Genomic DNA, 23854 nt, shown 5'->3' on the forward strand with positions numbered 1-23854 from the left:
AAGAGCGGAAGAGCTCAACTGTTATTGAGATTCTGGGAGGGGGAGAAAGACCAGTCTTGAGCTTTTTTTTCCTTTTAGGCTGCTGATAACCATTTTTTTTATTTATTTATTTTTTTGCTTCCCCGCCCCCTGGGTATGCCCATGTCCTCACATCTCGGCAGAGCCATGGATGGCGATGGCTGGGAAGAGAACCTCAGTCCTTGGGAGGCTGAGATCTGCAGTCCAGGAGAGCAAGACTGAGATAAGGAAGCGAGCCAATTGCAGTTGGGGATAGATTTATTTCAAATCCTCCTGAGTACATTTCTGGACAGGGAGTCAACCAAGAATCAAAGCCCAAGCCCTGCTGGATTCTTGGCTCATAGGATTAGCAAACTGGAGATTCATTTTACCCAAGAGAATGTGTTTGTAACAACTAATGAAAGAGAGAATGATTTGCTTTAAAGCAGTGATTCCCAAACTTTTTCGGGCATGGCTCGCTTGGTTCCACAAACTCATCCCCAGTGCCCCCTACCTTATCCTATAAAAAAGTATTGTTAAGAATAGTGGTTCAACCCACAAAGGAAGATAATAGCACAATAAAATTCAAAACAGTAGCAATAAATTGCACATTTATTCAAAATCCAGTTTATAGCTATAGGTTCCCAGATAAACTCACTTATAGGTACAGGTGTGTGGCATTGATGCACACACACACACAAACACAATATTGTAGTTTAAAAGAACACACAGCAAAGAATATTGCATGAAAATATTTTGTATCCATTCTTACTAACAAAAACGTAAAGGTGAAATAAATATATAGCCAAAAGTATTTATATATAGCTACTTAGCAAGCATGCACAAACCATCACCTACCACAGTTGTATGGTAACTAATTTATAAGAAAATCAATAGCTATTACCAATACTTGCCTATCTTGTGACTCACGACAACTCAGAAGCAGGAATACAAATAAGCATAGAATCATAGAATTGTAGCATTGCTAGGAATCCCAAGGCCATCTAGTCCAACCCCCCCTGCAATGCAGGAATGACAACGTGACCAGATAACAATGCGGCCAAAGGAAATAGCTTTGAAAGCAAAGTGAGCAAGAGAATTTTAAAGTGAGGAAGGTGTTTTGCTCTAGGCTCTAGCCTGGTCAACTGTAAATAGTCAAAACAAAATAAAAAAATAAAAAATTCCTTCCAGTAGCACCTTAGAGACCAACTAAGTTTGTTCTTGGTATGAGCTTTCGTGTGCATGCATACTTCTTCAGATACCTCATACCAAGCTCATACCAAGAACAAACTGAGTTGGTCTCTAAGGTTGGCCACCTCATGAGAAGAGAAGACTCCCTAGAAAAGACCCTGATGTTGGGAAAGATGGAGGGCACAAGGAGAAGGGGACGACAGAGGATGAGATGCTTGGACAGTGTTCTCGAAGCTACTAACATGAATTTGGCCAAACTGCGAGAGACAGTGAAGGATAGGCGTGCCTGGCGTGCTCTGGTCCATGGGGTCACGAAGAGTTGGACACGACCGAACGACTGAACAACAACAAAAAAGGTGCTACTGGAAGCAATTTTTTATTTTTTATTTTGTTTTGACTATGGCAGACCAACACGGCTACCTACCTGTAACTGGAACTGTAAATAGGCGATTGATGGACACAAAGAGACCCACCTCCAGCAGCAGCCCTGAGCCCCTGAATACATTCTCTGCTTTGGGAAGAGGCAGCTCTGCAGGAATCCAGGTGTTCCTACACCTGCATAGCAGCAACAACAACCTACCTGTTTCGGTTCTGCAGCTTGTGGATCTCGTTCGTCTGCATCAGCAGCTGCTTCTCCAGCTTATTGGTGGACAGAGAGTTCTCCAGGAGCTGGATCTCAATGCGGGAGGTCTGGTTGAGTACCTGCGCAAGGCACAGAAGGAAACCCGAAGCTGGGATGAAGATCTGAGCCACCCCACCTCTGATCCCTTCTGTCTGTTTGATTGCAAAGCTGAGGACACCGGCATATATCTTAGGCACACATATACAGATAATCCCACGCCCATCTGGTGAAACAACAAACATTAAAAGCTTCCCTAAACAGGGCTGCCTTCAGATGTCTTCTAAAAGTCAGATAGTTGTTTATTTCCTTGACATCTGGTGGGAGGCCGTTCCACAGGGCGGGTGCCACCACCGAGAAGGCCCTCTGCCTGGTTCCCTGTAACCTCACAGGGAGGGAACCGCCAGAAGGCCCTCGGAGCTGGACCTCAGTGTCCGGGCTGGACAATGGGGGTGGAGATGCTCCTTCAGGTATACTGGACCAAGGCTGTTTAGGGCCGGGGTCTGCAACCTTTAAGACACAAAGAGCCACTTGGACCCGTTTCCAAAGGAAAACAAACAAACTGGGAGCCGCAAAACCATTGCGACATTTAAAACAAATATAACGCTGCATATATTGTTTCTTACCTTAATGCAATAATAATAAATAACGTATAGGAGCCATGCAAAGTATAATTAGTAAAAACAACAAGAATAAGTTCTTACTTTTTTGCATTGACTCAGGGGCGTACCCAGGATCAAAACTGGGGGGGGGGGGCAAGCCATGGTCGTTCAGGTTGTGACATTTCAGCACGGAAAGGCGAATGAAACCAAAATTTTAGGGAAATTATATATAATTATAGCAGTGCTTTATTACAGTAGTTATTATGATTATTTGCTTGGTTTTTTTAAATTTTTATTCTAGTTACATGTCTTATACCAGGGGTGGCCAACTCCCAAGAAACTGTGATCTACTTTCAGCAGTGATCTACCCCCGTTTTTTTGGGTTCAGCTCAAAGTTGTTTTGGGGTGGGGTGTGGTGGGTGGGAGAGAGGGCTTCCCCCTCTAAGATAGGTTGGCAAGCGAACTAATAAAGAAAGAAAAAGGGGGGGTGGGAATGGAAAAGTGGGGTGGAAAAATATAAATTGGGGGTGGGGTGGGGAGAATATCTATTAAAAATATGTAGTAGTTTAAAAAATAAAAATAAAGGGGGAAAATATTTTTCTTCTTTTTCCTTTTTTTGAAAACAAAAACAAAAGGGGAAGAGAAAAGAAAAAGGGGGGATAGAGGGAGAAAAGGGTAATAATGAAAATTCAAATAGAGTGGCTGCAGCAGCTGTGGGGGATGTTTGTTTGTTTTTCGTTTGTTTGTTTGTTTGTTTTAAAAATGGGATTTCTCCCCTTGGATTAAAAAAGGAGGGAAGGAAGAAAAAGAGAGGGGGGGTGGGAGAGCAAGGCAAAAAGCCAAAAAGCAAAAAAAAGGTTTGAGGGGGGGGGGAAATCGCGCCAGGCACTGCAGCGCGCTGGCCTCGGGGCTCTGGGCCCCGAGCCGCCCTTGGGGCCGTCGTTGAGCATGTACACCGCCCGCAGCGAGCGCTGGCGAAGCACCGGTTGGCTGAGGTTTCAGAAGCAGCCCGGACATTTTCGCCGCCGCCGCCCCAAAGCAGCTCTACTTCATCCTGTCGGCGACCATTACCGCCCTCCCGTCACGGCGACGCCTGGCCCGCCTGCTCCGCCCTCCGTGCGGCCGCTTTGAAAAGGATTCCGCCCGACAGGGGCCGCTCAGAACAGGGGCCGCTCCAATCGCCGCCGCCACCTCCCGCCGCCTTTATTATCCCGACTCTTTTCTCTCTCTCTCTCTCGATAACTCGCAAAGCCCAACTCCTTCTTCTCCCCGCCCTAACGCCACCCTCATTGGCACGTTCCCCTCAAACAGGAACAGGCATCCCGGCGGCTCATTGGCCGGATGAAACGTCGCTCTCCCGTGCCCGCCTCCCGCCTTCATCCTCAGTGGCTACCTCAGTGGTAAGGCCCCGGCTCCGAGCCTATGCGCCAAGGCGGGCGATCTGTCCTGCCAATCGGCACGCCGAGGTGATAAAAGCTCAGCCCTCCCCACACGCTTATTGGTGTGAAGAAGTCGCTTCCTCTCTCTGGGAGTGATCAAGGTGGACATCAATCTTGGGTCTGTCCTCGGGAACCCCGAGCGGGCTGAGAAACACCGCCCAGCTGTTCAACGTTGATGCGGATTTTTCATGGTTTTTTTGGCCCTTTTTTTGCCGATAACCATTTAATTATTATTGAAAGGGCATTGAAAGGGGGCATGCTGGAGCCGCGGGAGACCTGTCAGAGAGCCGCATGCGGCTCCGGAGCCGCAGGTTGCTGACCCCCGGTTTAGGGCTTTAAAGGTCAGCACCAACACTTTGAATTGTGCTCGGGAGCCAATATAGGTCTTTAAGGACCAGTGTAATATGGTCTCGGAGGCCACTCATACTTATTTATTGCATTATTTATTGTTCACTGTTTTCTCTATGGGGCTCACAGTGGCTTATATGGTTCTCCCCCTCCACATTTAACCCCCCACAACAACCCTGTGAGGTGGGCAGGGCGGAGAGTGATTCAAAGTGGGGATTCAAACCTTGGTCTAGTCTGACACTCTAACCACTACACCACACTCCCTCTTTTATCCAGAGCATCTCCTGCTCAACTTATCAACAGCCACGCCAGCCAGGTGAGGTGGGAAAAGCCCCACCCATTTGCTACTATGGAACAGAGCGATTACTTTGGATATGTTAAATGGTGGTACTTAACTGGGCAGCAAAAGCCATTGTTTCTACAGGTTTGTCAAGCTTCCTCTTGTATTAATTTATAAAGGCTTGAACAAATTGGGTCCAGGGTACCTTGGGAATCGTCTGAACCCTTATATCCCAGCTTAGTCACTGAGTTCATCTGCAGGAGCGTCGCTGGTCGTCCCCCAAGTGGGTGAGACTCACTTGACAACAAGAAACAGAATCTTTAGTGTCATTGGTCTAGTCCTGTGGAACTCTCTGCCACAAGAAATTCAGCAGGCTCCTTCTGTGCCAGCTTCTAAACACCTACTGAAAACTTTTCTATTCCACCAGGCCTATGCAGGCAATTAATAATGCACATAATTGACGTGTGTTTTGAACTTTTAAATATGTTTTTACTGTATTTTCTTTTGGTTTTTTTTTTCTTTAAACTGCTTTGAGTTTTTTAAACGAAATAGTGGTCTGTAAATATATTTTATAAACGAACAATACATTCTACCCTCACAGCTACAGGATTGCAGATTTGGAAGGGACACCGGGGTATCATCTAGACTGACCTCTGAAAGCTCATAACAATTTTTCCGCATTTCTTCTCTTCTTCAACCCTCTCTCCCCATTAGAAAACCTCCACCAACCCACCTGCGCCTCCACGTCAGTCAGTTTCCTGGTCTGCTCCGCTGTTTGGTTCAAGAGGTTCGTTCCAATCTCCAGCATCGTGGCCGTCTGGTTCTGCACCACATTCTGCTGGATTTGCACCATTTCCGACTTCATATTCATCTGGATGTAGCTCTCCAGCTGAAGGGAAAGAAGTCAAAATGTTAAGGGCAAACTCCTCAAGACCTTTCCTCCCCCTCTGTCTTGCCTTCCTGCAGTCCAGGGGTGTAGCAAGGTAAATTGGTACCCGGGGGCAAAAAAAAAAAAAATTCACACCCCCCCCAGAGGCATGGGAAGGTCAGGTGGTACCTGGTGCGGAAAATTTCTTGTCAACCCCCCCATTGATTCCTCCCCCCACAAAAATGGTTTTACGTTATTTCATATTTTCTTACAAAGGAATAATAACAAGTAATAATAATAATAAACTTTTATTTATATCCCACCCTCCCCGGCCGAAGTCGGGCTCAGGGTGGCTAACATCAGATACATAACATTGGTTAAAATCAAACAATAATTAAATTGCCTCCTAAAAACATCTCAAAATCAAATTAAAGTCTAATTAGATGGCTTTCCACAGGGTTAGGGTTGGGAACAGTAAGTGCTCCACTGAACTGAAATTTCAGCCTTCACGACATAGGAAAACAGCCAAGTGAACAGCTATTTTGGTGGAGGAGGGTCAAGATATTAACCAATATGCATGAAATTTCATATATAGCTATATAATCCCTAGTATAGTAAGATAAGACCTTCGGAGCAGGCATTTAAAAAAAAATCCAAAAAATGTCAAATTCCCCCCCCCAAATTGTTCCTTGATAATTTGTCACCCCCTCCATTATGGAACCCGGGGCGGCCCCCCGCCCCCCTGCTACGCCCCTGCTCCAGTCCATTCGACAAGAAGGCCCCCTTGCTCCCACTCCCCATTTCCTCCTTCAGAAGAAATAATTGAGAAGCTCATTCGGATGAAATAATTGTGGCGCTTGTCTCCAGAGACGCACCTTGGATTCTCTTGGCTCCACAACGGTGCCAAATCTGGAGCAGTTCTTGAGAAATATAACCCAGGGCAATTTGACCAAGATGATGCTCAGGGATGCTTGTTGCGGCCAGGCAAAATCCTGAGCTATCTAGCGACATGTTGTCAGCAAACCTGGATCGCTGCCTCCAAGAGAGAGAGTGGGGGAGGGGTGGGATCCGCTTTTGGAAAAATTAATCTCTCTGAGAAATGTTGGCTAAGAAAAACGCTGGATGTTTATGGTGTCCCTGAAATCCCTCTTGTTTTCTAGACTCCCATTTTCTCTTGCAAAAAGATCCTGCTTCCATCCAACACACGGGTTTCAATGCTGGAGCTGGATAGCTTCTCTGAGAAAATAGGGGCTCTTTCAAAGATCAATTGGTGGAGGACCTGCAGGGAGGAAAGGCATTTGCCCTCCTCGAACTCTCCTCTCCAGAAAGCAGATCCTAGATACTAACAGTGAACTTGTTGTCTGAGTGTGAATTATCATATACGGCCTCGGCCCAGTACATCTGAAGGAGCGTCTCCACCCCCATCGTTCAGCCCGGACACTGAGGTCCAGCTCCGAGGGCCTTCTGGCAGTTCCCTCATTGCGAGAAGTGAGGTTGCAGGGAAACAGGCAGAGGGCCTTCTCGGTAGTGGCACCCGCCCTGTGGAACGGCCTCCCATCAAATGTCAAGGAAATAAACAACTATCTGACCTTTAGAAGACATTTGAAAACAGCCCTGTTTAGGGAAGTTTTTAATGTTAGATTTTTTTACTGTGTTTTTAATATCCTGTTGAAAGCTGCCCACAGTGGCTGGGGAAACCCAGCCAGATAGGCAGGGTATAAATAAATTATTATTATTATTACCCAAACAGCATCACTTGACATACAAGAGGGAGGTATAATTAGACTCAGGGTGTCCTCAAGGTTTTTGAAAATACAATACAAAACAAACAAACAAGCAAACAAACCCCTCTTTAAGCCAAAACATCTTAAGGGGAGGAACTCACAAAAACTTCCCAAGGAACCAATTCTAAGGTGCTACTGGAAGGAATTTTTTTTTATTTTTTATTTTGTTTTTCCCAATGAAGACTGAGCATACTCAGTGAGCACTGAATATCGAGTGTCTATTTGGTGCGGGGCGGGGAATGGAATGGAGTATTCGGGAAACGGGCATGGCTGGCCAGCACCCTGAACAGGAGAACACCACACTGGATTCCCTATAGCAGGGGTCAGCAACCTTTTCCAGCTGTGGGCCGGTCCACCATCCCTCAGACCATGTGGTAGGCTGGACTATATTTTGGAAAAAAATAAAATGAACGAATTCCTATGCCCACAAATAACCCGGAGGTGCATTTTTTAAAAAAGCACACATTCTACTCATGTAAAAACATGCTGATTCCCGGACTGCCCGTGGGGCAGACTGAGAAGGTGATTGGGCCGCATTTGGCCCCCGGGCCTTAGGTTGCCTACCCCTGCCCTATAGCAACTGTGCATTTGTTGTGCGACACGCGCAATCTTTGCCCCAAAGGCCCTGATATATTGGATGAAAAGAAGGCAAAAAAGCACTCTCCCCTGGCCCCCGCTCAGTGCTTCCTCTCCTGCTTCTCCTCTTCCCCCTTCTCCAACTGGCCGGCAGCTGGGAAAGGTCTGTGTGCATCTCTCCCTTGGGATCCGCCAACACCATTCCGCATGGCTTGGGGCAGGGTAAGAATAAACATGTCATTTCCTCTAAAGCGCTTCCTACTCCAAGCCTTTAGCTGAAAGAGCTTCAGGGGAGAGTCAGCCTTCATCAGATAATTGCTGTGATCAATCCGCTACAGTTTCAACTGCGTTGTTTAAAAGGCTTGCTAACTGAGCAAATCGCCCGCTTGATGGACCGCTCACAGTTGCTGGCCTGGAGCCGAGGAATATGGAATCCCAGCTGCATCAATTCCGGGATGAAGGATGCAGCACAAGCAACAGCTCCAATGGTGCAGTTGGCTAAGGCACTGTATTTCTATACAGGTCCAATTCCTGTCATCTGTATAGTTAAACCAGTGCTTTTTGCTTGGGGTATGCAGGGGTACGCATACCCCTAAACATTTTGTTAAACTTTATACAGTGGACGCTCAGGTCATGAACGTGATCCGTGCAGGAGGCGCGTTCGCAACCCGCAGCGTCCGTAACCTGCAGCGCCGTGTCTGCGCACGCACAGGTTGCGATTTGGAGCTTCCAACCCGGAAGTAACCCATTCTGGTACTTCCGGATTCGGCGCGGTGCGCAACCCAAAAACACGCAACCTGAAGCGGCCGTAACCCGAGGTATGACTGTACTCTTGTCTATTTGCTGTTTCCCAGTCTGAACTATAAAATGGTGATTTTCTTGAGTCAAAATGAGAGTATCCCAATCATTTTTTAAAGAAAAAAAAACCCCCACTGAGTTAAACTATGGAACTCCCTGCCACAGGAGGCAGTGATGGCCACCAATCCAAAAGAGGATTAGACAAATTCAGGGAGGAAAAGTTTGTCGATGGCTCCTACCAACGATAACTAAATGCTTCTGAATACCAGTTGCTGTGAACCCAGAGCCGTCTCATCCATAGAGGCCGGTGGCGCGGCGCGCCAGGGCGCAGGGCACCCCAGGGGCGCCCCCGTGAGCCCACCGGCATACTGGGCTCCCCCTCCCCAACCCGCCCCTGCCCCCATGGGCAGGCAGGCACTCGCGCGCCGGCGGGCGGGCGGGCTGTAAGCCGCCCGCCCTCGCCTCCCGGAGCCCCAGCTGGAGCGCTGAAGCGGCGCGGGGCTTTGCGCGACCTTCCAGCACTCCAGCTGGGGCTCTGGGAGGCGAGGGCGACCAGCTTGCAGCCCGCCCCCCCCCGCCGGCTTGCAGCCCGCCCTCCCGCCGGTGCGCGAGCGCCCGCCCGCCCGCCCCTCATCCTCCGCCCGCCGGAGCGCGGGCGCCCGCTCCAACGCCACGCCTCTCATCCCCCGCTCGCCCACCCCTCCTCCCGAGGGGCGGCCAGCGCGGGAGGGAGGCGGGCGGAGAGGCGGCAGGCTGGGGGCGCCGAGGGATCGCTGCGCCAGGGCGGCAGATCCCTCTAAGACGGGCCTGTGTGAACCACAAGAAGCGAGAGAGCTCTTGTGTCCGAATCCTGACCGCGGCATTTCTTTAAACCACCTGGTTGTCCACTGTGAGAACAGGATGCCGGAGGGCAAATTTTGAAGAAGGGCTGTGTTTCGGTTCCCACTTTGTTTCAAAAAGTGAGAAATTAGGTGAGGTTTGCCTTGAAATGTGACATCTAAAAAGCTGACCAACAAAGTCCCGCTAAGCATCTGGGTCTGATCTGGCTGAGGGCAAAGAAGATACAGCGGCAACAAGGGGCACCCGCAGACCGCAGCGCGAGTTGTCATTGAGAAAAACGGAAAGATGCCTCGAGCTGAGGACGCAGATGAAAGTCAGATGTCCCTTCCTCTTTCTCAAGCCACCAGGGAGATGAATTTCCCAAAACTGGCCTATTTTTAGGAGAGGTTGTTGTGAATCAAATGTTTGGTTAATCTGATACATCCCAGGTGCCCCCTGTTTTTGGAAGGACTTGTGGGAGACAGGGAAATGGGGACTTCGGGATACATGCTGTTGAAGCCCCTGAAGCAAGAAGAAGAAGAAGAAGAGTTTGGATTTGATATCCCGCTTTTCACTACCCGAAGGAGTCTCAAAGCGGCTCACATTCTCCTTTCCCTTCCTCCCCCACAACAAACACTCTGTGAGGTGAGTGGGGCTGAGAGACTTCAGAGAAGTGTGACTAGCCCAAGGTCACCCAGCAGCTGCATGTGGAGGAGCGGAGACGCGAACCCGGTTCCCCAGATTACGAGTCTACTGCTCTTAACCACTACACCACACTGGTTCTCAAGAACGTAGCAGAAAGAGATTCCTACTGCAGAGGGACCAGGGCTTGAGCTAGGAGTCTCGGGGTGCGAAGGACCAGTTTCTTGCGTCACAAGTAATGATCTCAGGAAGGCAAGCAAGCCCCGATAAGAAGTAATGATTCTCCGGCAGTTTTATGTACATTTATTTAAAACAACACAACCAGAAGATGGCTTCTCGCCTGCTCGCATTGGCAAGAGTTGGTCAGCCTGAATCTCTGCCCCTTTCACAGCAGGAAGGACGCCAAATTCCTGTCCTTCCCCTCTTGTCCTCTGACCTTATCCAGTCTCCTAAAACAGGGATGGAGAAGCTGGCCTTCCCCCTTCCCACTTCCACTCAACACACTCTCAGTACTCCGCTTATCTGCTGATTGCCTAGCAACGCTCTGGCTGCCTCCTAACTCTCCCGCTTCTTGAGAACTAACAGTGTCTTCTTCAGGAAGGGGGGGAGGGTCGAATTACCCCTTCTCGGCTCAATTTCTGAGTCTGAGTCTTCCCCTGTGCTTGGGTGAACCACGTTTGTGACAATGCCAAGACAAATGAAGATGGCTTTCAAAGGACTAGCTCTGATCCATGAAGGGCAGGTCAAACCAAGCCCCATAATAAACCCCAGCACCAAGTTTACCCTCTTCCCCTCCTTCTGCAACACACTTCTGGACCCAGCGACATTGTTAGACACGATTATTCTGATGGTTAATTCCCCAGTTTAAGGACATAAGGAGAGCCTGAGGCATGGAGTACCATAGGTCCATAATAGCTGTCTGTCCTGAACACATGCCCTTCCCTGAATGACCTGGAATATCCCAAGAGAGAAGAGGATAGTCAGTCTGAGCTATGGGTAGCCCTCTCAGGAGCCGATGAGCCAGGAGACAGGTCAGTGGACAGAACGGATAAGGAAGGACCAAAAGGTAAAGCAGAGCCAGGGGATGAAAGCAGAATCAAGGGAAAGCTTTGTGCCAGAGCAAGGGTTAGCTGGAGAAGGAAGCTCCTCCCTGTCTAGAAAGCACCACTGGTCCACCTGAATGGGCAGAGTGAGCTCTTTTTCTCTCCAGTAGCACCTTAGAGACCAACTGAGTTTGTTCTTGGTATGAGCTTTCATGTGCATGCACACTTCTTCAGATGCACACAAAAGCTCATACCAAGAACAAACTTAGTTGGTCTCTAAGGTGCTACTGGAAAGAATCTTCTATTTTGTTTCGACTATGGCAGACCAACACGGCTACCCACCTGTAACTCATTTTCTCTAAAAAGGTTAACTCCTGCAATTCAGCCTCCCACCACAAGGGGCAGTCACGCAAAGATTCCAGCAGTGCCAATATATTTCCATTCTCTATCATTCACCATGGTGATTTAATAGGCTGCTGCTGGATTGCAGGAAACAGACATCCGGATTCAGCGTCGGATGTTGCCTCTTAACACCACAATAAACTCCCCCTTGTGCGATGATGTGCACAGATGTTCTGCTGCGGACTGTTGAAAGCTGAGGGCTTAGCAGTAGCTTGAGGGTGGACTCCTCAAAAGGTGTTTGGAATGATGGAGAGAAATGTTTCAAGCCATCGAAAGTATGGCGTCACCTACATCATCTGCGTGGCACATTAGGAGCTGTTTGCCGAGCAGAGAGTGGTATCTGGAGAGAACATGTCATCGTGAAGCCCCACAGCTCCTGGAGACTTTCCCTTAGTGTCACATCGTTAATCCTCCAATTTTGCCGGGCAAAAGTTTTGTTTATGAAAATGAACAAATCTGAGTACAGGAAACACAAGCAGAGGTTGAGGGTGGGGAGGGTCACGGGTAGAGGCTGGGAGGAACACATTACCCAAAATGGCATGCCCACCAACTGCAGCTTGGCTTCTCATTTTCTTGTGGAAAGGGGCATGCCCATTGTTGGTTAAACAGAGCAAAAAATGGAGCAAGTAGAGGCAGCTGCAGATGGTGACAGCAGTCACGAAATTAGAAGACGCCTGCTTCTTGGGAGGAAAGCAATGACAAACCTAGACAGCATCTTAAAAAGTAGAGACATCACCTTGCCGACAAAGGTCCAAATAGTTAAAGCTATGGTTTTCCCAGTAGTAATGTATGGAAGTGAGAGCTGGACCATCAAGAAGGCTGATCGCCAAAGAATTGATGCTTTTGAATTATGGTGCTGGAGGAGACTCTTGACAGTCCCATGGACTGCAAGAAGATCAAACCGATCCATTCTCAAGGAAATCAGCCCTGAGTGCTCACTGGAAGGGACAGATCCTGAGCTGAGGCTCCAGTACTTTGGCCACGTCATGAGAAGAGAAGACTCCCTGGAAAAGACCCTGGTGTTGGGAAAGATGGAGGGCACAAGGAGAAGGGGACGACAGAGGACGAGATGGTTGGATATTGTTCTTGAAGCTACCAACATGAGTCTGACCAAACTGTGGGAAGCAGTGGAAGACAGGAGTGCCTGGCGTGCTCTGGTCCATGGGGTCACGAAGAGTCGGACACGATTAAACGACTAAACAACAAACAAGAGGCAACTGACTTGAATTAATCAGGACTGAGTGTGAACTGCTTCTCGTTTAAACAAAATAAAAAAAAAATCCTTCCAGTAGCACCTTAGAGACCAACTAGGTTTTTTATTGGTATGAGCTTTCATGTGCCTGTACACTTCTTCAGATACACAGAATATTTCCCAGAACGTTTGCTTGGTGTAAGAGCATAAGAAGGACCAGGCCAGTGGTCCATCTAGCCCAGCCTCTGGTCCTCACATTGACAAACCAGATGTGGGATTCTCCTGGTAAGGAAAGGAAATCTGTTACAGGAAGTTAACTTTATGCCAAGTGAGGCCAATGGTCCAGAACCGCCTTTAGTGGTTCTGATTTAAAAGAGAGGTAGAGCTGGGTATCATCCGCATACTGATGAACACCCAACCCAATCCCCCTGATGATCTCTCCCAGCAGCTTCAGGTAGATGTTAAAAAGCATGGGGGAGAGGATGGAACCCTGAGGCACCCCACAAGTGAGAGCCCAGGGGTCTGAACACTCATCCCCCAACACCACTTTCTGAACACAGCCTAGGAGGAAGGAGCGGAACCACTATATAACAGTGCCCCCAGCTCCCAGCCCCAGTTAAGAAGAGTTAAGAAGGAACACAACAAGAAGAAGAAGAAGAAGAAGAAGAAGAAGAAGAAGAAGAAGAAGAAGAAGAAGAAGAAGAGTTTGGATTTGATATCCCGCTTTTCACTACCCGAAGGAGTCTCAAAGCGACTCACATTCTCCTTTCCCTTCCTCCCCCACAACAAACACTCTGTGAGGTGAGTGGGGCTGAGAGACTTCAAAGAAGTGTGACTAGCCCAAGGTCACCCAGCAGCTGCATGTGGAGGAGAGGGGACGCGAACCCGGTTCACCAGATAACGAGTCTACCGCTCTTAACCACACCACACTGGCTCTCAGCAAGCGGATTACCATCAGATGTACACCAAAAAGAAAGCTGTGTCTGGATCTACACACTGTTGTCGCATGCAGTGCACAATGATTCAGAAGTGAGAACCTTGCGCAGTGTCTTAGAATGGGGAACATGGTGTGCAATTAAGCCAACTGTAGATAATAAGAGGGATAAAATGTGTAATGACAGCTTGGATTGCTTTGCGAAGAAAGTGACCCAAATAAGTGAGGCCAACATGAGGAAAGACAGAAATAGAGGGTCAGAAGTGAGTGCTTTGTTTGTTTTCTGTCCTTTTAATACATACCCCAGAAGGAACTTTGAGTTCCTTCTCTTGACAAAGTTGCTAACTGGATTAGTCTGCTCAAGTCAAGTTTCATTCCAGTGCAATTCAACAGGCTGTCCTGATGAATACAAAGAAACAGCCCATAAAGAGGATTAAGCTGCAGCTGTAGAAGTCTGCAGAAATTGTATTAATTTGATAGTTGGGTGTTGCTGTGATGCCGCTCTTCACTGCAGCAAGGCCTGTACTCACATCCCTGTACCTAGGGATGTAAGGAGACCGTCATTTCCATCGCGCCATCTGTTCATAAGAAAGTAAGATGAGTCTGATGGATCCAGCCACTGGCCCATCTAGTCCAGCATCCTGCTCTCACAGTGGCCAGCCAGATGCCTGCGGGAAGCATGGAAGCAGGATTCGCACACAAGAGCAGAGCGCTCCCATCCTGTTCCCATTCATTGCTGCCTCTGTGGCGACAGACATAGCCATTGTGGCTAGTAGCCATCAACGGTTAGTCCTAGGGGCATTTCTAGCCCCTTGGCTGCCCGGGGCAGGAAGCCAAGAGGCACCCCTGGGGGCGGGGCATCACAGCGTGTGTGTGCGTCATGACATCATGACGCACGTGCACAGCGTGACACCCCGCCCTGGGGATGCCGGGTGGCGGCTTTGGGAGTCTCTGCGGGCTGCAGAGATTCCCGAAGCTGCGGCACAAAGGGGTGCCGGGCGGCAGCTTCGGGAGTCTCTGCAGCCCGCAGAGACTCCCGAAGCCGCCGCCCGGACTCCCTCGGCGGAGTGCAAGTCGGGGCAGGGAGAGGGGCGGGCCAGTGAGGAGGCGTGTCACCCCTCCATGCTGGCCCGCCCCTCTCCATATCCCGGCTTTGCAAGCCAGCCAGCGGTGGGAAAAGCCTCTGAAAGGGAGGAAAGGAAGACAAAGCAGGCGCTTTTTGGCCGCCAGGTGGCCCGTGCGGAGCTTGGCATAGATGCAAGGGGCGGGCACCCCTCCTCGCTGGCCCGCCCCTTGCCTCCATGCCGCGGCGAAAAAAGCCGCTGGAAGGGGGGGGCTATTTTTGGCGCTGCCAGGGCAGAGCCGCAGGGGTGGCCAGCGAGAGGGGGGTGACACCGCCCCTCACTGGCCGCCCCTGCGACTCTACCCCGGCAATGCTGAAAATAGCCTTAACAAAAAAAAGCCCAGGGGGGTGGGGCCACTGCCCAAAGTGTCAGCCCCAGCAGGGCACTGCCCAGGGCGGCACCCCCGCCCCCCTTGCTACGCCCCTGATTACTCCTCTCCTCCATAAATTTGTCTCATCCTCTTTTAAAGACACCCACATTGGTGGCCATCCCTGCCTCTTGTGGCAAGGAGTTCCATAGTTTAAGGTTGCTCTCTGTGAAGACGTATTTAATCTGTCCCGACTCTTCCAATGCAGCCAATCTAAACCAAACGACGATGTTTCTACGTCTTTTTAGGGTCTTCAGAATTTGAAATCTCAAGACCGAGGACGTCCTCTGAGAGCAAATGACTACCGGCCCAAATTGCCTGGCCATGCACGACAAGGCCTGCTCCAGCTCACACGGAAACTTTGCTCCTGCTGAACCCAGTGGGATATGATGTTCCCAGGGGGCAGGAGGAAGTTTCATTGAGAAATCCAAGGCTTTTTCAAAGATCCCCAGGATTAACACAGGAAATGGGGGAAGAGAAAGCATCCATAAATGAAAATCTGATCTCTCTCTCTCTCTTGGTGTGTGTGTGTGTGTGTGTGTGTGTGTGTGTGTGTGTGTGTGTTATGTAAAGGCCCAGGGGGCTAAAAAGGGGAAAGGCGACAGATTGTTTTCTGTTGTTGTAGCAGAAGATTTTTTTAAAAAATGGGGGGAATTATGAACCACATTTGTGTCTTTCATGGGAGTTACATTCTGGGGGGGATTGTACGCAAAGGCAAAATTGCATATAGTCAGAATGACCCAGGAACAGCAACCCCATAACCACCCTTACCTTTTTGGAGATGGAGCTCCGAGTGGACCAATCTTGTTTTAAAGCCATCCAGGTTGGTGGCCACCCCTGCCTCCAGTGGGAGGGAGTTCCACAGTATGAAGATGTGCTGCTGAAGAAGGGCTTTATTTCACCTGTCTTAAATCTCCCCACATTCAGCTTAATTGCACATCCACGAGCTCTACTGTTACGAGAGAGGGAGAAGAGCTTTTTTCCCCCTCTCCCCTTATGCTGTGCATAATTTTATCAGCTTCTATCATGTTGCCACTGTAACGGAAAATCCCAGGTGTGGAACTGCCCAGGCACCTGGCCCTTGGGGATAAGCCCACTGGTTTTATTTGGGGTGGGGTCACCTAAGCAAAGTCTCCTCCCGAGTAAATTCATTGGGGTATGGAGTGATGCCCTTAAGGGGACCCATCTCTCTGCCATGATCCAGTAGGCAAGAGACCACGTGCAAAGGGAAATGCCTCAGCAGGTAATCTCTGGGTGCTCCGGGAAGCCACTGGGCTAATATCCCTCAACCGGAATCCCATTGTTCTCTCCCAGGTAAGTGCTCAAGGTATCCTTGCCAATACTTAACACCCATTCACATTGGCTCAGGGCTATCTCCCTGATATTGCTCTGTTTTCCCCATATGTTAATCTTGTTTTTCCTATATGTTAATTATGTATAACTGTTATGTACTGAGTTGAATAGGATCCAAAATGCAGCGGCCTGATTGGTCCCAGAACAATAGGATTGAGATTGCAGCAGCCTGATTGGTCCTAGAACAATAGGATTGAGATTGCAGCAGTCTGATTGGTCCGCAGGAGCCACCCAATCCAGCTCCAGGTGGAAGTGAATCCGCAACCCGATTGGCATACAGGAGTATCCCGGAATTAGCCAATCACGTGGGGCCCATTGTGTAAATAGTGTATATAAAGCAAACGTTTTGGGGAAACCGCATTTCCTCACTACTATGAGCTGAATAAAGAGCATGAAATTCACACTTGACTCCGAGTATATTTCAATAACCCTCCCCTTTCGTGATGTAGTGATGATGTTTTAGTGATGTGGTAGTGAGGTTTCCAAACTGTATTCTGGGATATGGTAGGAGTTTTTAAAAGTTCTTGTAACGCTGCTCTCGGGGTGCAGTTTGACTGTAACCTATTGTGCAATAATAAACCCTGTCTTGTCCTTGCTCCAGTGGCTGGACTTCTTTTATTTAACTCCGCAGAAACCCCAAGGGCCAGGTGCCTGGGCAGTTCCACACCTGGGATTTTCCGTTACACCACTTACTCGACTTTTCTCCAAACTATGAAGTCTCAAAGGTTCCTGACCCCGAGCATCAGGAACATGCAGAAAAGCGGCAGAGTCTACTCAGTTCTCAGAGGTACAATGTAGTTACTTCCCCTGGCTTTGAACCAAGAATGCTTTGATGGTGTTTCCTGCTTGGCAGGGGGTTGGACTGGATGGCCCTTGTGGTCTCTTCCAACTCTATGATTCTATGAAATTGCTTTCCATCTCCCGGCCTGTTCCTTCTTCCATCGAGCTCTTCAGGAACTGTAGCCATCTCTTGAAAACAACTCCAGTGAGTTTGGGGGAGCATAAGGACAGCTTGCTAATCCACTTTCTCCGCAGCCTCTCATTCACCATGCTTGCCTATTGCCAAGCACACAAGAGCCTCTGCTCCCCCTCCTCATTTTTCGCTTCCTCCCCCTTGCCCCATGTTTTCCTTTCAACTAAATTTAATCTCTTCCGCGAGCAATGCAAAACATGGAGTTCAGAAAGGAACTCGAAAGCCCAGGCCCTGTCGCCCTAATTTCTGACAAAGCCAGAATAACAAAACTCAAAACCATCAAAAGTGCCAGCGAGGGAACGGGACGGGGTCGCGGGCACATGCCTCGTTATTTTTGGGAACGGCGGGACCAATCTGTGCTTTCGTTGTCCCTGGGAAGCTTCCAAAGAGGGCAGGATTTGCTCGAAATGTGCAGCGTAGCAGCAGTTTAAGGGAAGGAGGGAGAGAGATCCAGGGAGACAAAGGAGCGATGGAGGAGACTCTCTCCCCCAAATACCCTTCTTTCTCTTCCACTGAAGGAAGGAATTCTCCACACCATTGCAAAGTTAGCGAACTTTGGTGGAGAGGGCTGGGGGATTCCTATAGGGTCTTAAATTGCCGCCTGTTTATCTTCAAATTAGGAGGTTAGTGTGGCAATGGCAGGGACAAACAGATAGTTTAAGGCTGCCAGACTCCAACATGCAAACATGATCCTGAATGTTTCCTCAGCCAAGCCTCTTGCTTCTAATAATAATAATAATAATAATAATAATAATACTAATAATAATAATAAATTTTTATTTATACCCCGCCCTTCCCAGCCAAAAACCGGGCTCAGGGCGGCTAACACTAATTAAAATCACAGCAAAAACATAAACACAATCAATTTAAAATAACAGATACAAATTTAAAAATTCAATATTAAAACTGCAGTCTCATTTTCAAATAACCCACCAATAAAAGAATGAAGCATAAATATCAAACAGAAACCAACCCAAAGGCCAGGTGGAACAGCTCCGTCTTGCAGGCCCTGCGGAAAGATGCCAAATCCCGCAGGGCCCTGGTCTCTTGTGATAGACTGTTCCACCAAGTCGGGGCCAATACTGAGAAGGCCCTGGCCCTAGTTGAGGCCAACCTAGCATCTTTGGCCAAACTGTGAGAGGCAGTGAAGGATAGGCGTGCCTGGCGTGCTCTGGTCCATGGGGTCACGAAGAGTCGGACACGACTGAACGACTGAACAACAACAACAAAGCATCTTTGTTGCTCGGGACCTCCAAAAGATTATTATTTGAGGACCTTTGAGAGGCGGTCCCTTAGGTACGAGGTGAAGGTAAAGGGACCCCTGACCATTAGGTCCAGTCGCAGACGACTCAGGGGTTGTGGCACTCATCTCGCTTTACTGGCCGAGGGAGCCAGCGTACAGCTTCTGGGTCATGTGGCCAGCATGACTAAACCGCTTCTGGCAAACCAGAGCAGTGCACGGAAACGCCGTTTACCTTCCCGCCAGAGTGGTACCTATTTATCTACTTGCACTTATTCATGGTGTACACACTCACTTTGTGTGTGTCTGTGTGTGTGTGTGTGCGTGCGTGTTAGGGATGGGAGGAATTTCAGTTTTGTTTGCATTCTAATTACAAAGTTGCCTAATTCACACTCTCGAACCAGTACATGAATGGAGGGGCAACTATCCTCTGAAATTGGAATTCCAATGGGAATTTGGCCATGCAGTTCTTGGGGAAAACGTGCCTATTAGTCAAAATGTGCCTATTAGTTATTTGAAGAAATTCTCGCTAAAATGCTGCTGGATTGACATGAGGATTAAAAGAAATTGAACTTAATTTAAGATTGGAAAAATGAGAAACCAGGAGAAATCACATATGACAGATTTATCCATCCTGGGGGGTAGAGGGGAAGAACTCTGCATATGCACAAATTATTATTATTATTATTATTATTATTATTATTATTATTACACACTGTAATTTTCCTTCCTAATAATCCCTGGTCTCCACAGGCAGGCATCATGGCCTGAAGGAAGGCAGAACTTTTCCTTTAACTGTCTGGCCAATATTTTTCTTACATTTTCCAATTCTTTCACAACCCCCTCCCCCTCTGCTTACCCCCTCCCCCCCCATGCCTGCAACAGAGTTGTTTTTTCGGGACCTGAATCCAAAGAAAACAGGTCCCATTAAGTGCTTCCAGCTGGATTTATGAAAAACAGGCCTGCCTTGGAAGAGGAGCGTTGTGGCATGGGGGTCATGGGGACACGGGTCTTTTGGAGAGGCTGTCGCGGTGGGGGGGGTGAGCAGATGCCTCCCCCTTCTCTGAGAAATCCTTCGGGTTCCCTGCAAAGCCACAATCTGGAAGCCCAGTGCCTCAGTGCTCAGCATGCGTCACTTCTCATTTTAAATGGACAGCGATGGAAACCAAGCCATATCCAGAGACTTTCGGCACACTGCAGATTTATTTGCAGCTCGATGCGCCTCTTTAAGTGCCATGCCTTCCCACAAAGAACCCTGGGAGTTGAAGATTAGTGGGGTTCGCAGAATTTTCCATTAGAGAACCCAAGCTCCCCACCAACACTAAATTTGCACACCTGGAAATTTTGGGGTAATAATGGCTCAACCAGGTCAAATCACTGGGGAGGAGGTACTGTATTTTTCGCTCCATAGGGCGCATCTCGTTTTTAGAGGAGGAAACAAGGGGGGGGGAATATTTTTTCTGGTTTTCTTCCTCTAAAAGCCCTGGTTTTTTTGAGGATCAGCTAAAAGTTTTGCAGCTTTTTTTTGCAAAGGGAAAAGCCCTGGTTTTTTTTAGGATCAGCTAAAAGTTTTGCAGCTTTTTTTTTTTGCAAAGGGAGAAAAGCAAAGCTCCTTTTGCAAAGGGGGAAAAGCAAAGAGGAAAAGCCCCATTTCTGCAGCTTCTGGAGGAAAGGGAGCCATTTCTACAGTTTCCAGACAGATAATCTAATCAGCCAGTCACATGTCGCTGGGGAAACAAACAACCTCCCTCTGCAGCACATTCAACAATGGAGGCCTGGGCAAGAGGGCGGAGCTGAAAGGGACTCTTATCTCTCTCCCGATCTCTTGCTGATCAGCTGCTGAGCGGGGTCCTTTCAACACCCCTTTTTCTCTTTGTAAAAAGTAAAAGCATGATCTGCTTTTGGCTCCTGGGCAATTCGGCTCCAGGGACCACCATTCGCTCCGTAAGACGCACAGGTATTTCCCCTTAATTTTTTGGAGGAAAAAAGTGCGACTTATGGAGCAAAAAATACGGTATGCCCATGTTTTCAGGATTTATAGATGACCATCTTGCAAAACACAGGTGCAGGACACAACCCTTTTATCAAATCACAGAGTTGTAGAGTTGGAAGGGACTTCCACAATCATCATGTCTAAACTCCTGCAACGCAGGAAAGTCAACTAAAAGGTAAAAAAAGGTAAAGGACCCCCGGACGGTTAAGTCCAGTCAAAGGCAACTATGGGGTTGCGGTGCTCATCTCGCTTTCAGGCCGAGGGAGCCAGCGTTTGTCCACAGACAGCTTTCTGGGTCATGTGGCCAGCAGGACTAAACCACTTCTGGTGCAACGGGACACCATGATGGAAGCCAGAGCTCAGGGAAATGCCGTTTACCTTCCCGCCACAGTGATACCTATTTATCTACTTGCACTCACGTGCTTTCGAACTGCTAGGTTGGCAGGAGCTGTGTCAGAGCAACGGGAGCTCATTCCGTCACGGGGATTTGAACCGCCGACCTTCAGATCAGCAAGCCCAAGAAGCTCAGTGGTTGAGACCACAGCGCCACCTGTGTCAACTAAAGCATCTGTGATAAATGGCCGTTGAATTTCTATTTAAAAACCCGTAATGAAGGAGATTCTGCCACCTTCTGAGGGAGTTGGTTCTCTGTCAAACAGCTATTACTATAATAAAAATAGTAACAGTCACCACAACAAATGTATAAATTTCTTGATATTTTTGTGTGACCCTTTGGAACTCCCTGCCTATTGATACCAGGCAGGCACCTTCCCTGAATTCCTTCCAGTGCCTGCTAAAACATTTTTGTTCGGACAAGCCCACCCAGATATTTAGAAAGCTGATGCGAGTTTTAATCTGTTTCCCGTCTACTGTTATTTTAAGTTTCCCGAAGTTTGAAATTTGCGTTCATAATTGTTCTTATTGTCTTATCTGTTTTGTAAACCTCTTTTAAGTTGTTTTCTTTTTAAAAGCCTTTCAAGCAGTGTAGGAACTTTGTGGAATAAATAAAAGAATATGTAACAGCAGCCCCCCTCACCTTAGCATTTGCTGAAATTTGCAACGCTGCGAAAAAATTACGAAATTTCATTTCAGCGAATCTGGCATTCTTACGCTGCCTGGTTCTGTGCCAGACACAATTCTGTGCTTGAGAATCTAATACAAGGATTTTTGGAATACACGCAATCCTGACTCGGATCTGACCATGCAAAGTGTGCTGAAATCTTTGCATGTCCTAAAGGTAAAACTCGAAAAATTAGAATATTGTGGAAAGGTTCATTTCTTTCAGTAATTCAACTTAAAAGGTGAAACTAATATATGAGATAGACTCATGACATGCAAAGCGAGATATGTCAAGCCTTTATTGGTTATAATTGTGATGATTATGGCGTACAGCTGATGAGAACCCCAAATTCACAATTTCAACTTTGGGGTTTTCATCAGCTGTACGCCATAATCATCACAATTATAACAAACAAAGGCTTGGCATATCTCGCTTTGCATGTCATGAGTCTATCTCATATCTTAAACTCCAGTAGCTAATGAAAACAATTGCTTACATAAATGGACTTTTCTACAATATTCTAATTTTTCGAGTTTCACCTGTATAGCAGAGTCTCAGCAGTGGGATTCGGCTCTTGAGGAAGAACGGAGCCGTGGTTGTTGCTGGAGTCTCATCCAGTAGTTCCTTGCTATTCTGCCCCTGTGCTCTGTGTACATTTCGTCCTGCAAAGCGTTGCTGGGTCAGCCAGACTTTCCCAGTAGCTGCCTCCGGTGCAGCTGTGTACACAGAGGAGAGCAGCCAGACATACAGTATCAAGAAGATACTCTTCCAGAGGAACATGGAAACAGTCCTCAGCTTAAAGTGGCTACAAACCTTCTAAGAGGGGCTACTATTTTCCATCGAGGGACTGATCAGGGCCAGCTCAGAGCTAAAACAATTCTGATGCTCAGGGCATGAATGCATTTAATTTTTCTGTCTCAACGCCCAACTTACTAACAGCAACATCAAGTCCCAAGCCAAACTGGTAGGGGCAGTCTTGTGTACTTATTATGCTCACACCACTTTATTTTATCAATGAGATTAAAGGTAAAGGTAAAGGGACCCCTGACCATTAGGTCCAGTCATGTCCGACTCTGGGGTTGCGACACTCATGTCGTGTTACTGGCCGAGGGAGCCGGCGTACAGCTTCCGGGTCATGTGGCCAGCATGATTAAGCTGCTTCTGGCGAACCAGAGCAGCGCATGGAAATGCTGTTTACCTTCCCGCCGGAGCGGTACCTATTTATCTACTTGCACTTTGACTGCTTCCGACCTGCTAGGTGGGCAGGAGCAGGGACCGAACAACGGGAACTCACTCTGTCGCGGGGATTCGAACCGCCGACCTTCTGGTCAGCAAGCCCTAGGCTGTGGGGTTTAACCCACAGCACCACCCACGTCCCATATCAGTGAGATTAACCTGCTTTAAAAAGAATGAATGAAAAATCCATCAGTTAGAAAGGTGAGCCTAATTAATTTGGCAGCTTTTTTTGGCGGGGCAGGTGAAATAAGTTAAAATATTTTTAAGATGAGATCTAAACTGGCTGGTTTCAGAGGTGCCATATTATGGCCAAAGGATGCAATGTCAGAACATGGTAAAAAGAGCCCGGCTAGTGGATCGGGCCAATGGCCCATCTGGCCTCCTGTTCCCACAGTGGCCAATGAGATGCCCCCATGAGAAACCAGCAAGCGGGATCTGAGCACAAAAGCCCTCTCCCCTCCTGTGGTTTCCAGCAACTGGTATTCAGAAGCATTGCTGCCTCCCACCATAGCTGTCAACTTTTCCCTTTTCTTGCAAGGAATCCTATTTGGAATAAGGGAATTTCCCTTTAAAAAAGGGAAAAGTTGACAGCTATGCCTCCGACTGTGGAGGAAGGACATAGCCATTGTGGCTAGGAGCCACCGATAGCCCTCTCCTCCTCCAGGATTTTGTCTAATCTTCTTTTAAAGACATCTAGGTTGGTGGCCCTCACTGCCTCCTGTGGGAGGGAGTTCCATAGTTTAATTCTGGGCGGTGTAAATAGGTGCTCCCTTTTACGTGTTCAGAATCTTCCAACATTCGGCTTCATGGATGCATTCTAGTGTTATGAGGGAAGGGGGGAAACTTTTCTGTATCAAACTTACGTTGCAACAGGAGTGGGAAACCTGATTTTAAGAAATTGTATTACATTAAAGTAATTTGGTTGGATTTAGTTACAGGTAGGTAGCCGTGTTGGTCTGCCATAGTCAAAACAA

General features: G+C 48.1%; 1 protein-coding gene across 2 annotated transcripts in view; it reads right to left on the reverse strand.

Moving 5' to 3' along the window:
- Positions 1-23854, reverse strand: part of ANGPT4 (angiopoietin 4) — a 47484-nt gene that overhangs the window by 18550 nt on the left and 5080 nt on the right. For both annotated transcript variants that reach the window (XM_033153819.1, XM_033153820.1), the window contains exons 2-3: positions 5210-5365; positions 1769-1890 (exon numbers count right to left, since the gene is read on the reverse strand). In XM_033153819.1, coding sequence (XP_033009710.1) covers positions 1769-1890; positions 5210-5365 — 278 coding nt within the window. The remainder of the gene's footprint in view (positions 1-1768; positions 1891-5209; positions 5366-23854) is intronic.

Source organism: Lacerta agilis, chromosome 6 (assembly GCF_009819535.1).
Source record: "Lacerta agilis isolate rLacAgi1 chromosome 6, rLacAgi1.pri, whole genome shotgun sequence".
NCBI classification, from domain to species: Eukaryota; Metazoa; Chordata; class Lepidosauria; order Squamata; family Lacertidae; genus Lacerta; species Lacerta agilis.